Source organism: Protobothrops mucrosquamatus, unplaced genomic scaffold (assembly GCF_001527695.2).
Source record: "Protobothrops mucrosquamatus isolate PMUCROS unplaced genomic scaffold, P.Mucros_1.0 scaffold78, whole genome shotgun sequence".
Taxonomy (NCBI): Eukaryota; Metazoa; Chordata; class Lepidosauria; order Squamata; family Viperidae; genus Protobothrops; species Protobothrops mucrosquamatus.
Window position 1 is genome coordinate 1,253,384 of NW_015386455.1, and position 12,811 is coordinate 1,266,194.

Genomic DNA, 12,811 nt, shown 5'->3' on the forward strand with positions numbered 1-12,811 from the left:
GACCCTGGTATTTTTCCGAAGGAATTCTTCCCGAGATTGCACCTGCTGGCGACCCAAACAAACGGTGGCAACGTGGCCTTGCTTACCACATGCCCGGCAAATGGCGGAGCGGAACCAGCAGTCCATGCGCTTGTGGCATCCTCCGCAACCGAGACACTGAAGGGCTGCTGGGGCCTTGTCTGGTTTCTTTCGTGGTTTTCTTACCGCCGGCTGGTGAAGTCTGTCCACCTCCTCTTCAGGATCCAGGTCTTGAACTTCCTGAGCGACCTCTTGATGGATGGTCGCGACGGCTGGAGCGTTTCTGGCGAGCCGCAAGGCCTTCACAGCACCGCCTGCTGCTTCTTCAGCTGCAACTTTGCGTAAGACATCTTGGAAGGTGACTTCAGCTTTAGCAAAGATTTTTTGTTGCAGCTCTCTGCTTCTAAGGCCGCAGACGAAGTGGTCTCGTAAGCGTTCTTCCAGGTCCTTGAATTCATAAGGCCTGGCAGCTTGTCTCAAGGCAGCGATGAACTCTGCAGCAGATTCGCCCGGCTTCTGGTCTCTCTGCTCAAAAACATGCCTCCACGCAATTACAGATAATTTGGGATGGAAGTGATCCTTCAGCATGTTTTTTAAGTCCGTGTAAGTGACAGACTCCAGCGGTGCAGGGGCTACCAGGTTTTCGGCCATGTCGAAAGTGTCCTGACCGCAGACACACAGCAGGGTTGCTGCTTTCAGGCCGTCTTCCCGAACCTGGTTAACCCTTAGGTAATTTTTTACCCAGGCCACATAGAAGTTCCAGTGCTCCGGGTGAGAGACGCCGAACTCTGACAGACGTCCTATCTTTGACATCTTTTGCTTCGGATGCCTCACTGCAAGTCTTCGTTGAGGGGAAGGGCCTGTTTGCCAAGCTCACCTCCAGCAATGCTGTACTGGCAGGTGAGTGCAGAGCTGGACGCCGATTCCCAGGCTTCAGGCTCTTCAGATGAGGCTTATCCTCTTCTTATTGCCTTTTTCCTTGCAGCGATCCCACCTTCGTCGCCACTTTTATGTTTTGAGTTTTGAGGCATGGAAGCACGAGACATTGTTGTAACCAAACTTCTTTATTTGCTCCTTAACTTCACTCAACTCTGCAAACAGGCACGCAGGCCTTTTATAGTCTTCCAACCCCCAGGCAGTCCAGCCAATAGGGAAACCCCTTTCTTCGTGCCTTGCGCATGCGCATAAGTCCGGCGCCAGCCAGTCTGGTCCCGGGCAGCTTTTAGGTTGCCCGGGATCGTTTGCAACATTTCTGGCCCTGCTGAGTTGCCTCATCAGGCCCAGGACACAACAGTATCCATGGCATTCCAACATTAAATATATGAACATTAAATTTTTTAATGGCAGAAATCTCAGAAGAAGTCTATAGTTTATATATAAGGATGAAGAAACNCATAATATTTTCATACTCTTGCACAAGATCTCATGCTATTTCATTTTATTATTTATTTGGAGGAGTGATTATGATGCATTGAAGTCCTGCTAGATTCTGTTGTATTTGAAGCATTGGCTGCACATTTTCAAGCACATCTTTGCTTCCCCAAGAGGTAGAATGTTACAGTTCTCACATAAATTTTATACCCAAACAGAACAAATCATATACAGTCCTGTCTGCAGTCAACTGATTGACCATTGTTTCAAACTATAAACTATTATCTGCTTTTCCAATACACTGCTAGGTCTTATATATTAATAAATCTCTTATTTATAATAATGATGTTTTTGTACAGTGATAAATCTTAAAAATGAAAAATTTGAAGCTGTGTTTTTTGAAATTACTAGTTTACTGCAGAAAAACTAAGTACAGTTTTGTACACTGGATGTAGCAAAAGCCATTTCCTCGTCCTAATATTGATATTTGAATTCATGTCTTAATTCTTTTTCTGGAGAAATCTGACATGCTATATCGTAGGTCAGGTTTTGAAAAAATGATGATAATTCTCCTTATAATGAATGCTGTTGTCATTCTAAGCAGGGCCAATCTCTCTGGCCAAAGATAGCCAAATTGTGTTATTGTCTGTCTGGGTGCTATAAATGTTGATGTGTTGAAGTAGCAGGGAGTCTGGAATCATTTTGGGAGTAGTAGGTAAGCACATTCCAACCAGGAATGTTACTTGGCTATCTTACAATGCATATTTCAGGCTATTACCGGTAATGGTTTCAACAAGCAAATTACACACTTCAATTCATATTGTGGAAATTTACTAGCTAATTCACAATTAAATAAACATTTCAGCCTTGGGATACACATTAGAAATGTAAAAGGCTCACATATTATCTACAGGACAGTTCACATAGGGAACAGTGGAAATTGCTTCTGAGTAAATACAAATAGCATGCATTGCAGTATTAACAGTAATTTTGGAATAGGGTGGAGTGGAGCTTGAAAAAGAGATCTACAGATTGTCAGGCACTTTGTCAAGTTTCTTGGGCAATATTATTTCATGTAATCTCAAGATGTGGCACTAACTCCATGGCAGAAATACCTTACACTGTTGTACTACTGCCAGTGAATAAATAATTACTTCAATTAATGTAAGTGGGAGGAATTTTCATTCATCAAACTTTTATTTGTATATTTTTCTCTCTTTGAAGGATCATGGATTCATTCTGGCTCTTGGTTTTAAATGATTATTAATGTTATCACTTCATTTCTATACCCACGCTGCTGCTTCCTATCCATGATATCCCAAACTTTGGTTTAATCCAGATTGTTCCAATGGCATACTTTTATGAATAATTCAAATTCAGTGTAGAGGGATTTTAGCTCTATTGATGGCTTTTCTATTAGATAACTCAAGTAGAGTTAGTTTTATTTTGACAACATTTTGCAAAATAGTATAACATAGTGCATATTAAATAAGTAAGAACACTTGAATACCAGTATTTTTGCTTGATCATCCTTATGCTAGATGTTGACTACGATAGGATTAGTGTTCTGTATTACCATGCACGTTTTAGGAATAAACTTTGGTTGCTTTTTTAAAAATTGTGTTTTTGTCTTTTAAGTAGGAAAAATCCATATTTATATAAAATTCTTGGACACCTCCTTTTTTCTTTTTAAACATTGCTTGTTACTTGAACAGGAAACAGTGGCCTATGCATAAATGTTTGTGGCCTTTTATGTGGTAGAAAAAATGGCAGATGCTCAAAGACAACTAAAATTAACTCTTTGATTATTGACTTCCATAGACAGGAAATGTCTAGGAATATTTGCAGTCATCAGTCATCCAGGCCATGGTGTCCCAAAGATGATTTTTCAAGAGGCAACTGGACTTTCTTGTTTTTCTTTAAAGATGTTTTGCTTCTCATTCAAGAAGCTTCTTGCCTCTTGAAAAAGCACCTTTGGGACATAGACAGGATAGTTCTAAGAATATGATTTGGAACAGAAGTAGCTACCAAGTATAACTTTTATTTTACTGATATACCAATCTATAGAATTGAGAAGTGAAATCTCATGTTTATATGATAAGAGTTGTAGCTTTCGTCTTAGGCTTTCTCTGCAAGCACAGTGTTGGGCTACAAACTTCCACAGGGCAATATTTTCCTAGTGGCAAAAGTTATATCAGTCAATAAGCTTACACCAGTGCTGTAGTTTCTTCCTTTCCTAAGAAATTATATCCAGTATATCTCATAACTGAAAAAAAAAATAGCAGTTTTTCTATGCACTGATTAATTTTGAGCACAGTAGAAAAGCAGTACTAGAAACACGGAGATCAGCAGCTAGAATAGATAACTTTAAGATCATTTGGATGTGTTAACAGCACAGGAGTTAACATAAAAGATATTTTGTGATGTGATATTCAGCACCAGTATCATATAAAGGAAGTAGTCATAGCATGACTCTCAGAACCTTTCCAACATTCAAATATGTCTTTTAAAATAACTTGGCAAATTCCCTCTAGATATATTTTAATGCAATTAAATATATTACAATAGTACACCTTTTTCTCAGTTTTTCAGTTTAAAATAGTTTCCCAGAGCAGTTCATAAAGTTCAGAAATAAGAAGGCTTTGCCTATGAGGGAGAAGAAGGGATCCGTTTTGTATAATAATTTACACTTAACAGATTTCCATAAAAGTAGGAATGTGCAAAAATTATTAAGAACTAATTCTTCTTTTCCCTTGCATGTCTTCTTCAATAGCAGATAGTGAGTGAAGAGTGGAGAGAGAGGCTTGACTTTTCAAGTACTTGTTAATACTTGAGGGATTTTAGCAGGGATTAGCAAGATTTCCAAACAGGTGCCTTTCATAATTTTGAATAGGAGAAATAGCCCAAAATACTTTGTCTAAAATACTGTTTTTTAAAAAAATATTATTTTAGACAAAGAACTAATTTGGCTGAAATCTTACAAGAATTCACACAACAGAAATATTGCAAAAATTTGGTACTTAAAAATCTGTTTTCAAAAACTAGGTAAATGAGTATGTTGAAGGAAAAATCTTCATCAGGGTCCAGTCCAAGCCGGGAATAAACAACATGGTGACTGCTTTAGAAAGAAGGTTGTAGTTTATTGAAGAGGAGAGCCAGACAGAAAGATGGCTCTTGAAGAAAAGAGAGTGTACATGTAGTAGGGAGTGGGTTTTTATCCTCTTGGGCTTTTGTTTGGAGTTGTTTCCTGTTCCTGTTTGAGGCTTTGTATTTCCTGTGTCATGTACTTTGACCTGAGTCTGACTGTGCCCCTTTGGCATCTGTGGGTTAATCCTATTATGTCCTGTCCTAGAGTTTGGGTGGGGTATGTAGATTTTAGGTGTCTTTGTCTTTCTAAGCTTCTAGCTGGAGGGCTCCAACCTTCCTGAATAGATTATTACATCTGCATTTCTACAGAGCTGGTTTCTGCTTGGGGGAGGGAGACTTGGGGCTATTAGGAAAAAATGGGCACGCTTTTCTGCCTCTTTAAGATCCTATGAGGAAATATATTCTGCCCTTTTAATATTTCCTTCTGGGGGGGGGGGCTGACTTCCCACAAGTACTAGTGCCATCTAGTGGTATTTCTGATGAATGTCTATGGCTGTAGAAATAGAGTTACAAAATTTGCTCATAGAATTTGTAAATTCTAGCTAGTATTGGTTTGTTGATAAACTTGAAGCAATTGAAATATAATTGCTGTTAGGGATGCCCAACTCAAAAGAGAACATTTGGACTTTTTCCATTGACAGGAGAATTTTGGAAAGAAAGTTGGGAGAAAAGATACAATTAAATTATTATTCAAAGTGGCATCTTCCGTTGTATAGGAGAAATATTTTTTTCCTATTCCCCTGTTTATCTTCATTTAACAAGAAATTGTTTTCTCTGGATATTTGCAGCACAATGCTATTGCAGTGCTGGGATCTTAATTATCAAGAAAAAAAATGCATTCTGTCAGAGATGCATTCCGAAAAGTAGAATCTCAGCTTCCAGCTTGGCCCAAAGAGTTTAGACCTGTGATATAAGTTATTGAAGAGAATTGCCCCACAATTTATCTTGGCATATTCACAATGAAAAAAAGCTGATTTGTATGAAAGATTCCATTGGTGAAAACAACAAGCTTAACTAGGTTTCCACCATTACTATAATCAGGGATCTACAAGTTATAATTCAATCTGATAGCAAAGTGATTATTTTTCTAGTGATATAATTGAAACCCACCATGATTGTGCTACATTGTTATATGTATTTATCAATTTGAAAATTGTCTATTTAAATTCTTATGATAAATCAGGACTTTAGATATTTTTCTTTCATTTTCAGCCCATTTCACTATATACAGTAGGTAATCCTCAATTTATCACCACAATTGAGCCCAAAATTTATGTTGCCAAGTGAGACATTTGTTAAGTGAGTTTTGCTCCATGTTTATGACCTTTCTTGCCACAGTTGTTAGTAACCCAGTTGTTAAGTGAATCTGGCTTCCTTATTGACTTTGCTTTTCTGAAAGTCACAAAAGGGAATCACATGACCCAGTGGTGGGATTCAGCCGGTTCGCACCACTTCGGCAGAACCGGTAGCTAATGTTTTGTTGCCCAGGCCCAGAATGGACTTCCGGAAGCTGCATCCACACAGAGAACTGGTTGTTCACATATTTGAATCCCACCACTGACATGACCCCAGGACACTGCAACTGGCATAAACATGAGTCAGTTGACAAACATCTGAATTTTAATTGTGTGATCATGGGGATGCTACAATGGTCGTAAGTGTGAAAAATGGTCATAAGTCACTTTTTTCAATGCCGCTGTAACTTGAACAGTCACTAAATAAACTGCTGTAAATTGAGCACTATCTGTACCATATACAGGTTGTTCTTGACTTACCAATCACAACAGCAATTCCTAGGCAATGCAGCCATAAAGTAAAATCACCTGAGCACACCCAAGGTATTCCATCAGTTCCAGCTGCAGTCATGAAGCCAATTGCCCATGGTGTTAAGGATTAAATGATGTGACTAAAACTTCCTGTCAACTTCCCTATTGACTGTGCTTGTTGGAAGCAGGCTCTGAAGGTTACAGTAGCCAATCACTTGATATTTATAATTGTAAATGCACTCTGGTTGCAGAGTACCTAAATTGCAGGGATGTGACCACAAGGATGCTGCAATGACTGCAGATTCGAGGACTGGTTGTAATTCTCCCCTATCAGTACTGTCATAACTTCAAACAGTTGCTATCTATGTTCTAATCATAAAAGTTTCTTTTTTTACTCTTAATTATTTCTGATTTCAATTATTCTAATAGTGCAATTCTATGCATACAACACCAAGGAGGAAACTTCACTCAATTCAGTGATTAGCTTTAATCTATGAGACACATTAAATTTATTCAGCTATTTGAAATAGGTATTTTATGTTTTAAATTGAAATGTAAATACTGTTGCAGAGGAGTTTTGCTGGTATGTATCTGTGAGTGTGCACCTTCGAGTCTTTGTTGGCTCCTGGAAACTGCCTGGAGAAGTTTTTCTTGGCAAAGTTTTTGGAAGGAGTTTGCCATTGTCTCTTTCCTAGGGATGAGAGAAGAGAGAGCAACTGCGTCTGATGTCACTTTGATATGCCTAAAATGAGAGTAGAACTGATGGTCTCTGGGTTTTTAGTTTGATGCTTTAACTACAACACCAAATTGGCTCTATTTAAACTGTTATAATTCATCCTTTAGAGCAGTGGTGGCGAACCTTTTAGAGACCGAGTGCCCAAACTGCAACTCAAAACCCACTTATGCATCGCTGGGTGCCGGGTGGGCGTGGCCACTGAGTGGGCGTGGCCACCGAGCTGTCGGCTCGTGCTCACTCACTCGCTGTCCGCTCTGACTCATGCTCACTCTCAAGCTGTCTGCAGCAAATGCTGCTTCCACAGAAAGTTGCTCCTTTTATAGCCTCTCGCCTATTCCTAGACTGCGCATGTGCCACTAGATACGGCTCCGCATGTCGCCTGTGGCACACGTGCCATAGGTTCGCCACCACGGCTTTAGAGTATCCAAATAATTGAGGAAAGTAATACAAACATTGCTGAATTGTTTTCCTAATCTCTCATTTCTGATGTGTAAACCTTCTCAATAAGTTTAGAAGTTTTAAATGGTTAAAACTGAAATTGAATTTATTTATTTAGTAAATTTATAGGGCCCCCATCTCACATAACGTGATTCTGGTTTTCCTTTCAAAGTTGCCAGGATATATTCTTAAGAAAGTCAAGAGCTGCCTTTTATATAGTCTGTCTTGGGGGTATCCTTATAAAGCTATCTTACAGTATTCGTTCTTTTGTAAAGTGATCAGTTTGGTTTCCTGTAATCTCCCTTGGTTTGAACTTGAGTTATTCTGTTAGAAATGTAATTAATAGGCTCAAAGAAGGTTTAATGAGTTATCACCTCATTCATTCTTCGTATCATGAGGACATGCCTACACTGTAAACATCATGATTGGTGTTTTTTCACCCAGAAATAGCAACATTAGATGTTCCTTAATACAAGTGTTTTCTGATGAAGCATCTTGGAAAGGTGTGTTGGGTTTTGGCAATGGCTATCTTGATAAACAAATGCTTAAAAGAAGCCAATATTTACTTTAAAATATATACCTTTCCCTAAAATTAAAATTTCTTAAAATAGATGACAGAAAAAGTCCCCTTTTTAATATATTCAGTATAAAAATTTGGTGAATAGTTGGGGCTGTTGAGTTGCTTGTGATCCCTGATGATTATGTAAGAAAATTCCACTGTCAGTTTATAGCTCTTCCAAGAATATTTGTGGCCAAAAGCATATTTATTGTCTTCCCCTTCCCTTACTCCCAACAACATTGCCAATCATAGTCATTTTTTTCAATTCGTCATATTTTCTCAGCACTTTGTAAAATTATATGGGTTTCTGCTCATCGCTTCAGTGGCATAGTCAACCTTGGTCAAGGATTGATGGTTCCAGCAAGTCTATCAGTCTTCTATATCCTTTCTCTCATTTTTTTTCAATGCTACTGTTCACAGATGTTCATTAGCACAGGTAAACCATTGCATTAATTATCCTGAACTTTGTTGTTATTGAAGTATCCTTTCAATGAAAGAGAAGTATTTCTGTATTTCTATAATTCCATTTCAATCTCTTTTATATTCCTGTAGCAGCATATTACCCATTTTTATACTTGAGTCTAAGAAAACAAAACTATATTCATTTCTTCGTCTTCAACGTAATATTTAACATGTTAATTTTAACGTACCAGTGTTAATTTTAATAATGTTAAATGTTCATTTTAATTTTTAATTGAAATATTCACTTTGTTTTTTCACTTTTATTTTTATTTCCATAATGAACTCTTCTAAGACTTTTCTATTTTAGCTAACAAAGTAGAGTTGTCTATAAAATTTTCAACCTCCAGTTTTGTTTATTTTTCAGTCCTGCAATTTTTATATTTGCTACATAATTTATTCATTTGCTACATAATATCAGGACAATATTCATTTTTGCCTCGTTCTCAATCTCTAGATCTCATAGTTTTGTTCCATATTTGTTCACCCAGAACTGATAATATCTGTAGTCCCTTCTGCAGATTTAAGTTGATGAAAGGACATTTTATCTGCACCTGGTGCTTTGGTATTTGTTAAATGGTCTGTTATTTACATTATAAGGTGTTACAGTATAACTACATTCTTTATTGAGATAGTTTTCCCTATTTCTTACATAATTTTGAAAATTATGTTCCATCATCGTACATCCATTTTGCTGCTGAAAGCATTTATCCTCCATCTTTCCTGTGCTGTTATAATAACTTGGTATAAAAACCACATTAACCTTTTTTTGATTTTGGGATTTATTTTTTTTGTCTCCAGCCTTCATAGTGTTTCTTGTGCCTTCCCTTCTTCCTCATGTTCTCTTTCATGTAAATTAAAAGTACCAAATCTGTTCCTTGTGTTGATCTTATGGTCTGACCCTTCTAAGTCAAATCTTCCTGGCATATCTACTTTTTCAATTTTCTAAGTTATCTGACACCAATAATTTGTGGTCTGCTCTGCAATCTACACTGGACAACACCCTGGCTGACTTGATCACATTTTTCCATCTTCTACTTCCAATTACATACTTGATCCAAGCTTGTCCATATAAGTAGTGTCCAGTTCCAAAATAACTGGAGCACCATATAAACACTGTTGTGGTATTAGCAAAATCACAATCAGTTAATTGTAAAAAGTAGCTTTACTTGGAATAGCTTCCATCCTGCAATAATACCTTTAACACCATCAGGCAACAACACCAGCTATCTTGGGTCCTTGGGAAGGACTTGATATGTGGGATAAAAATGCCAAATCCACCTGACTGACTGCGTGACAAACCATAATAATAATAATAACTTGTTCATGACAGCCAGAAAATATTTTCAGATTGTACCTAACTTCAGTTGGTTTGCCAGCTAATTAACAAGCAGTTTATATGGGGATACATTAAGGAATTAATACAGTAACATTTCTTTTTATATTTTTAATTTTAAAAAGCTATGATAGGGCTGAGATGAAAATTTTCAGTCATCCCCCCCAAAATTGAAAGGACTTGGAAAACTTCTTTTGCTTATATATGCTTCATTACGATCTTTGCAGTAGTGGTTATGTTGTCTCCTGATGCTCTTTTAAAATTCGAGATATCCGAGAAGAGGAGAAGAATTACTGCCTTCATTGTGATTTAGTTTTATGATTGTGGAGTAAATCCCTTAGAACAGAAAAGATGAGTATATGGCCTTTTTCCTCTTGAATAGATTGAAGTTCCCAAAAGATGCAACTGAATGTGTGTTGTGTTGGGTAATTTATTTAGGAATAAGTTGTAGTCTGATTCTAACCAGGAAATCATACTTCTATTTGTTTCTTAACAACTAAATTTACAGTTGCAACCATAATCTAAGAGCAGGGTAATTTGTAAGAGGGATTTCAGAAAGTACAGTAGCATAACTTAAACAGTCCCGTCTTGAAATGTTAGGGTAACCGAGTTCTTTGGGAAGTTTGCAGCTTTCCCCAGGTTGCTCTGTGTGTACACATAGCCACTTCATTTTATGGGTGATCTTGATATCTGGTGCCTGTATATGCATACTCAGTTTTTGAAGCAGTCATTTGACTCCCAGAAGATAAGGTTGCTTTAACTTCAAGGAGTGTTTTGCTTGTGCTAATATGCTTTGCAAAGCAACCTTATTGAATGCTCTATGTAAAAGCCCTGCGTTCATTTTCACTTTATAGCTTACATTTTTAAAAAAATCATTTTTATAGGTTTTATTGAACTAAACTGATTCTTTTTCTTTTCTTATCCCAGTTGAATATATTGTGGAATATAATTATGATGCTGTACATGATGATGAGATAACCATTCGAGTTGGTGAAATCATAAGGAATGTGAAAAAGCTTGAAGAAGAAGGATGGCTAGAAGGAGAACTAAATGGAAAAAGGGGCATGTTCCCTGATAACTTTGTTAAGGTAAGCATTCATTCTTCATTAAAGCTGTTGAATAACTTTATTTTATTATATCTATATTGGTGGGAATTTAGCTTAGAGATCAGAAAGAATCAGAAAAGTGGATTTGAAGAGTGATGTGACATAACATATTTACATAAGATATTTCAGTGTACTTTTTATCCTGCCTTTATTATTTTTATAAATAACTCAAGGCTGAACATACCTAATACTCCTTTCTCCTCCTATTTTTCCTGGAGCAACAACCCTGTCAGGTAGGCTGGACTGAGACTGAGTAACTAACCCAAAGTCACCTAGCCGGCTTTCATGCCTAAGGTGGGACTGGTGGCATTTCCTTTTGTTAATATTTCTGTAGTGAGTAATCACTTCATCCCTTCTATATGTAGATGCTAGTTGTGTGTTGAACTACAAGTAGAATAATAGTTATTCAATTCATGCCAGCTTGGTCATGATAAAAATATGTGCTTGCCTTCAATGGCCTTACACGTCTAGTCATGTCCTTCCTATTGCAAACAATAGAGTATAATAGAGTTAACAGGAAATTGTGACATCAGTATGCCCTGATAGGTATTAAAGAAAATTAATATGTTTTACTAGTAGATATTAGTTCACTGATAGGCAAACATCTTTTTTAAAATTGATTTTCTGGAGTAGTAGTAGTAGTAGTAGTAGTAGTAGTAGTAGTAGTAGTAGTAGTAGTAGTAGTAGTAAAAAAGTTGGAAGGGACCTTGGAGGTCATCTGCTCAGGCAGGAAACTCTATATCAGTGGTGGCGAACCTATGGCACGTGTGCCAGAGGCGGCACTCAGAGCCCTCTCTGTGGGCATTTCTCTGAACTGCTGGTGGCAGGCTGCAGAGCCCCAGAGGGCACCGGTCGAGGGGCCGGCAGGCTGTGGCTGCTGACGGACACTGTCGGCCCCCATGCGCTTACTGGCCTCTGTGTGCGGGGGGCCAATGATGTCAGGCAGCAGCTGCCCCGGCCCCTGCCTTGCCTTGCCCTGAGATAATGGCACCCCCACCCTGTCTTGCCTCACCCCGCAGGATGAGCCTCCTACCCACCACTCCACCTGCCAGAGACCCCCTGGATCTCCCCCAACCCTGCCCGGCCCCTATAGGCGTCCCTCCCCATGAGCAACATCGAGGTGACCACGCTCACCTTGGCCACACCCACCCAGTCTGCCATGACCATCACAGCCACGCCCACCCAGTGGGCCACGCCCACCTGGCACCTGGCAATAAATAAGTGGGTTTTGGGTTGCAGTTTGGGCACTCGGTCTCTAAAAGGTTCGCCATCACTGCCCTATATCATTTCAGAAAATGGCTGTCCAATCTCTTCTTAAAAGCTTCCAGTGTTGGAGCATTCACAGCTTCTGGAGGTTGTTCCACTGATTAATTGTTCTAACTGTCAGGAAATTTCTCCTTAGTTCTAGATTGCTTCTCTCTTTGGTTAGTTTCCATCCATTGCTTCTTGTCCTGCCTTCAGGTGCTTTGGAGAATAGCTTGACTCCGTCTTCTCTGTGGCAGCCCCTGAGATACTGGAATACTGCTATCATGTCACCCCTCATTCTTCTCTTCATTAAACTAGACATATCCAATTCCAGGATATAATCATCTTTCTTGCTCTTCTTTGTACTCTTTCTAAAGTCTCAACATCTTTTTTACATCATGGTGACCAAAACTGGATGCAGGTATTCCAAGTGTGGCCTTATCAAGGCATTGTAAAGTGGTATTAACACTTCACGTGATCTTGATTCTATCCCTCTATTAATGCAGCCTAGCACTGTGTTGGCTTTTTTGGCAGCTGCAGCATATTGCTAGCTCATAGTTAAGTGATTGTCCACTAGGACTCCAAGATCCCTCTCACAGTTGCTACTATTGAGCAAAGTACCATCTATAC

The 12,811-nt window shown here is 38.5% G+C and overlaps 1 protein-coding gene across 1 annotated transcript in view; it reads left to right on the forward strand.

Moving 5' to 3' along the window:
• Nucleotides 1–8,455: 8,455 nt before the first annotated feature.
• The window catches only part of CD2AP (CD2 associated protein), a 72,217-nt gene continuing 67,861 nt past the window's right edge, over nt 8,456–12,811 (forward strand). Inside the window, exons 1-2 of the mRNA XM_015812295.1 lie at nt 8,456–8,471; nt 10,758–10,918. Of these exons, the coding sequence (XP_015667781.1) occupies nt 8,456–8,471; nt 10,758–10,918 (177 nt within the window). The remainder of the gene's footprint in view (nt 8,472–10,757; nt 10,919–12,811) is intronic.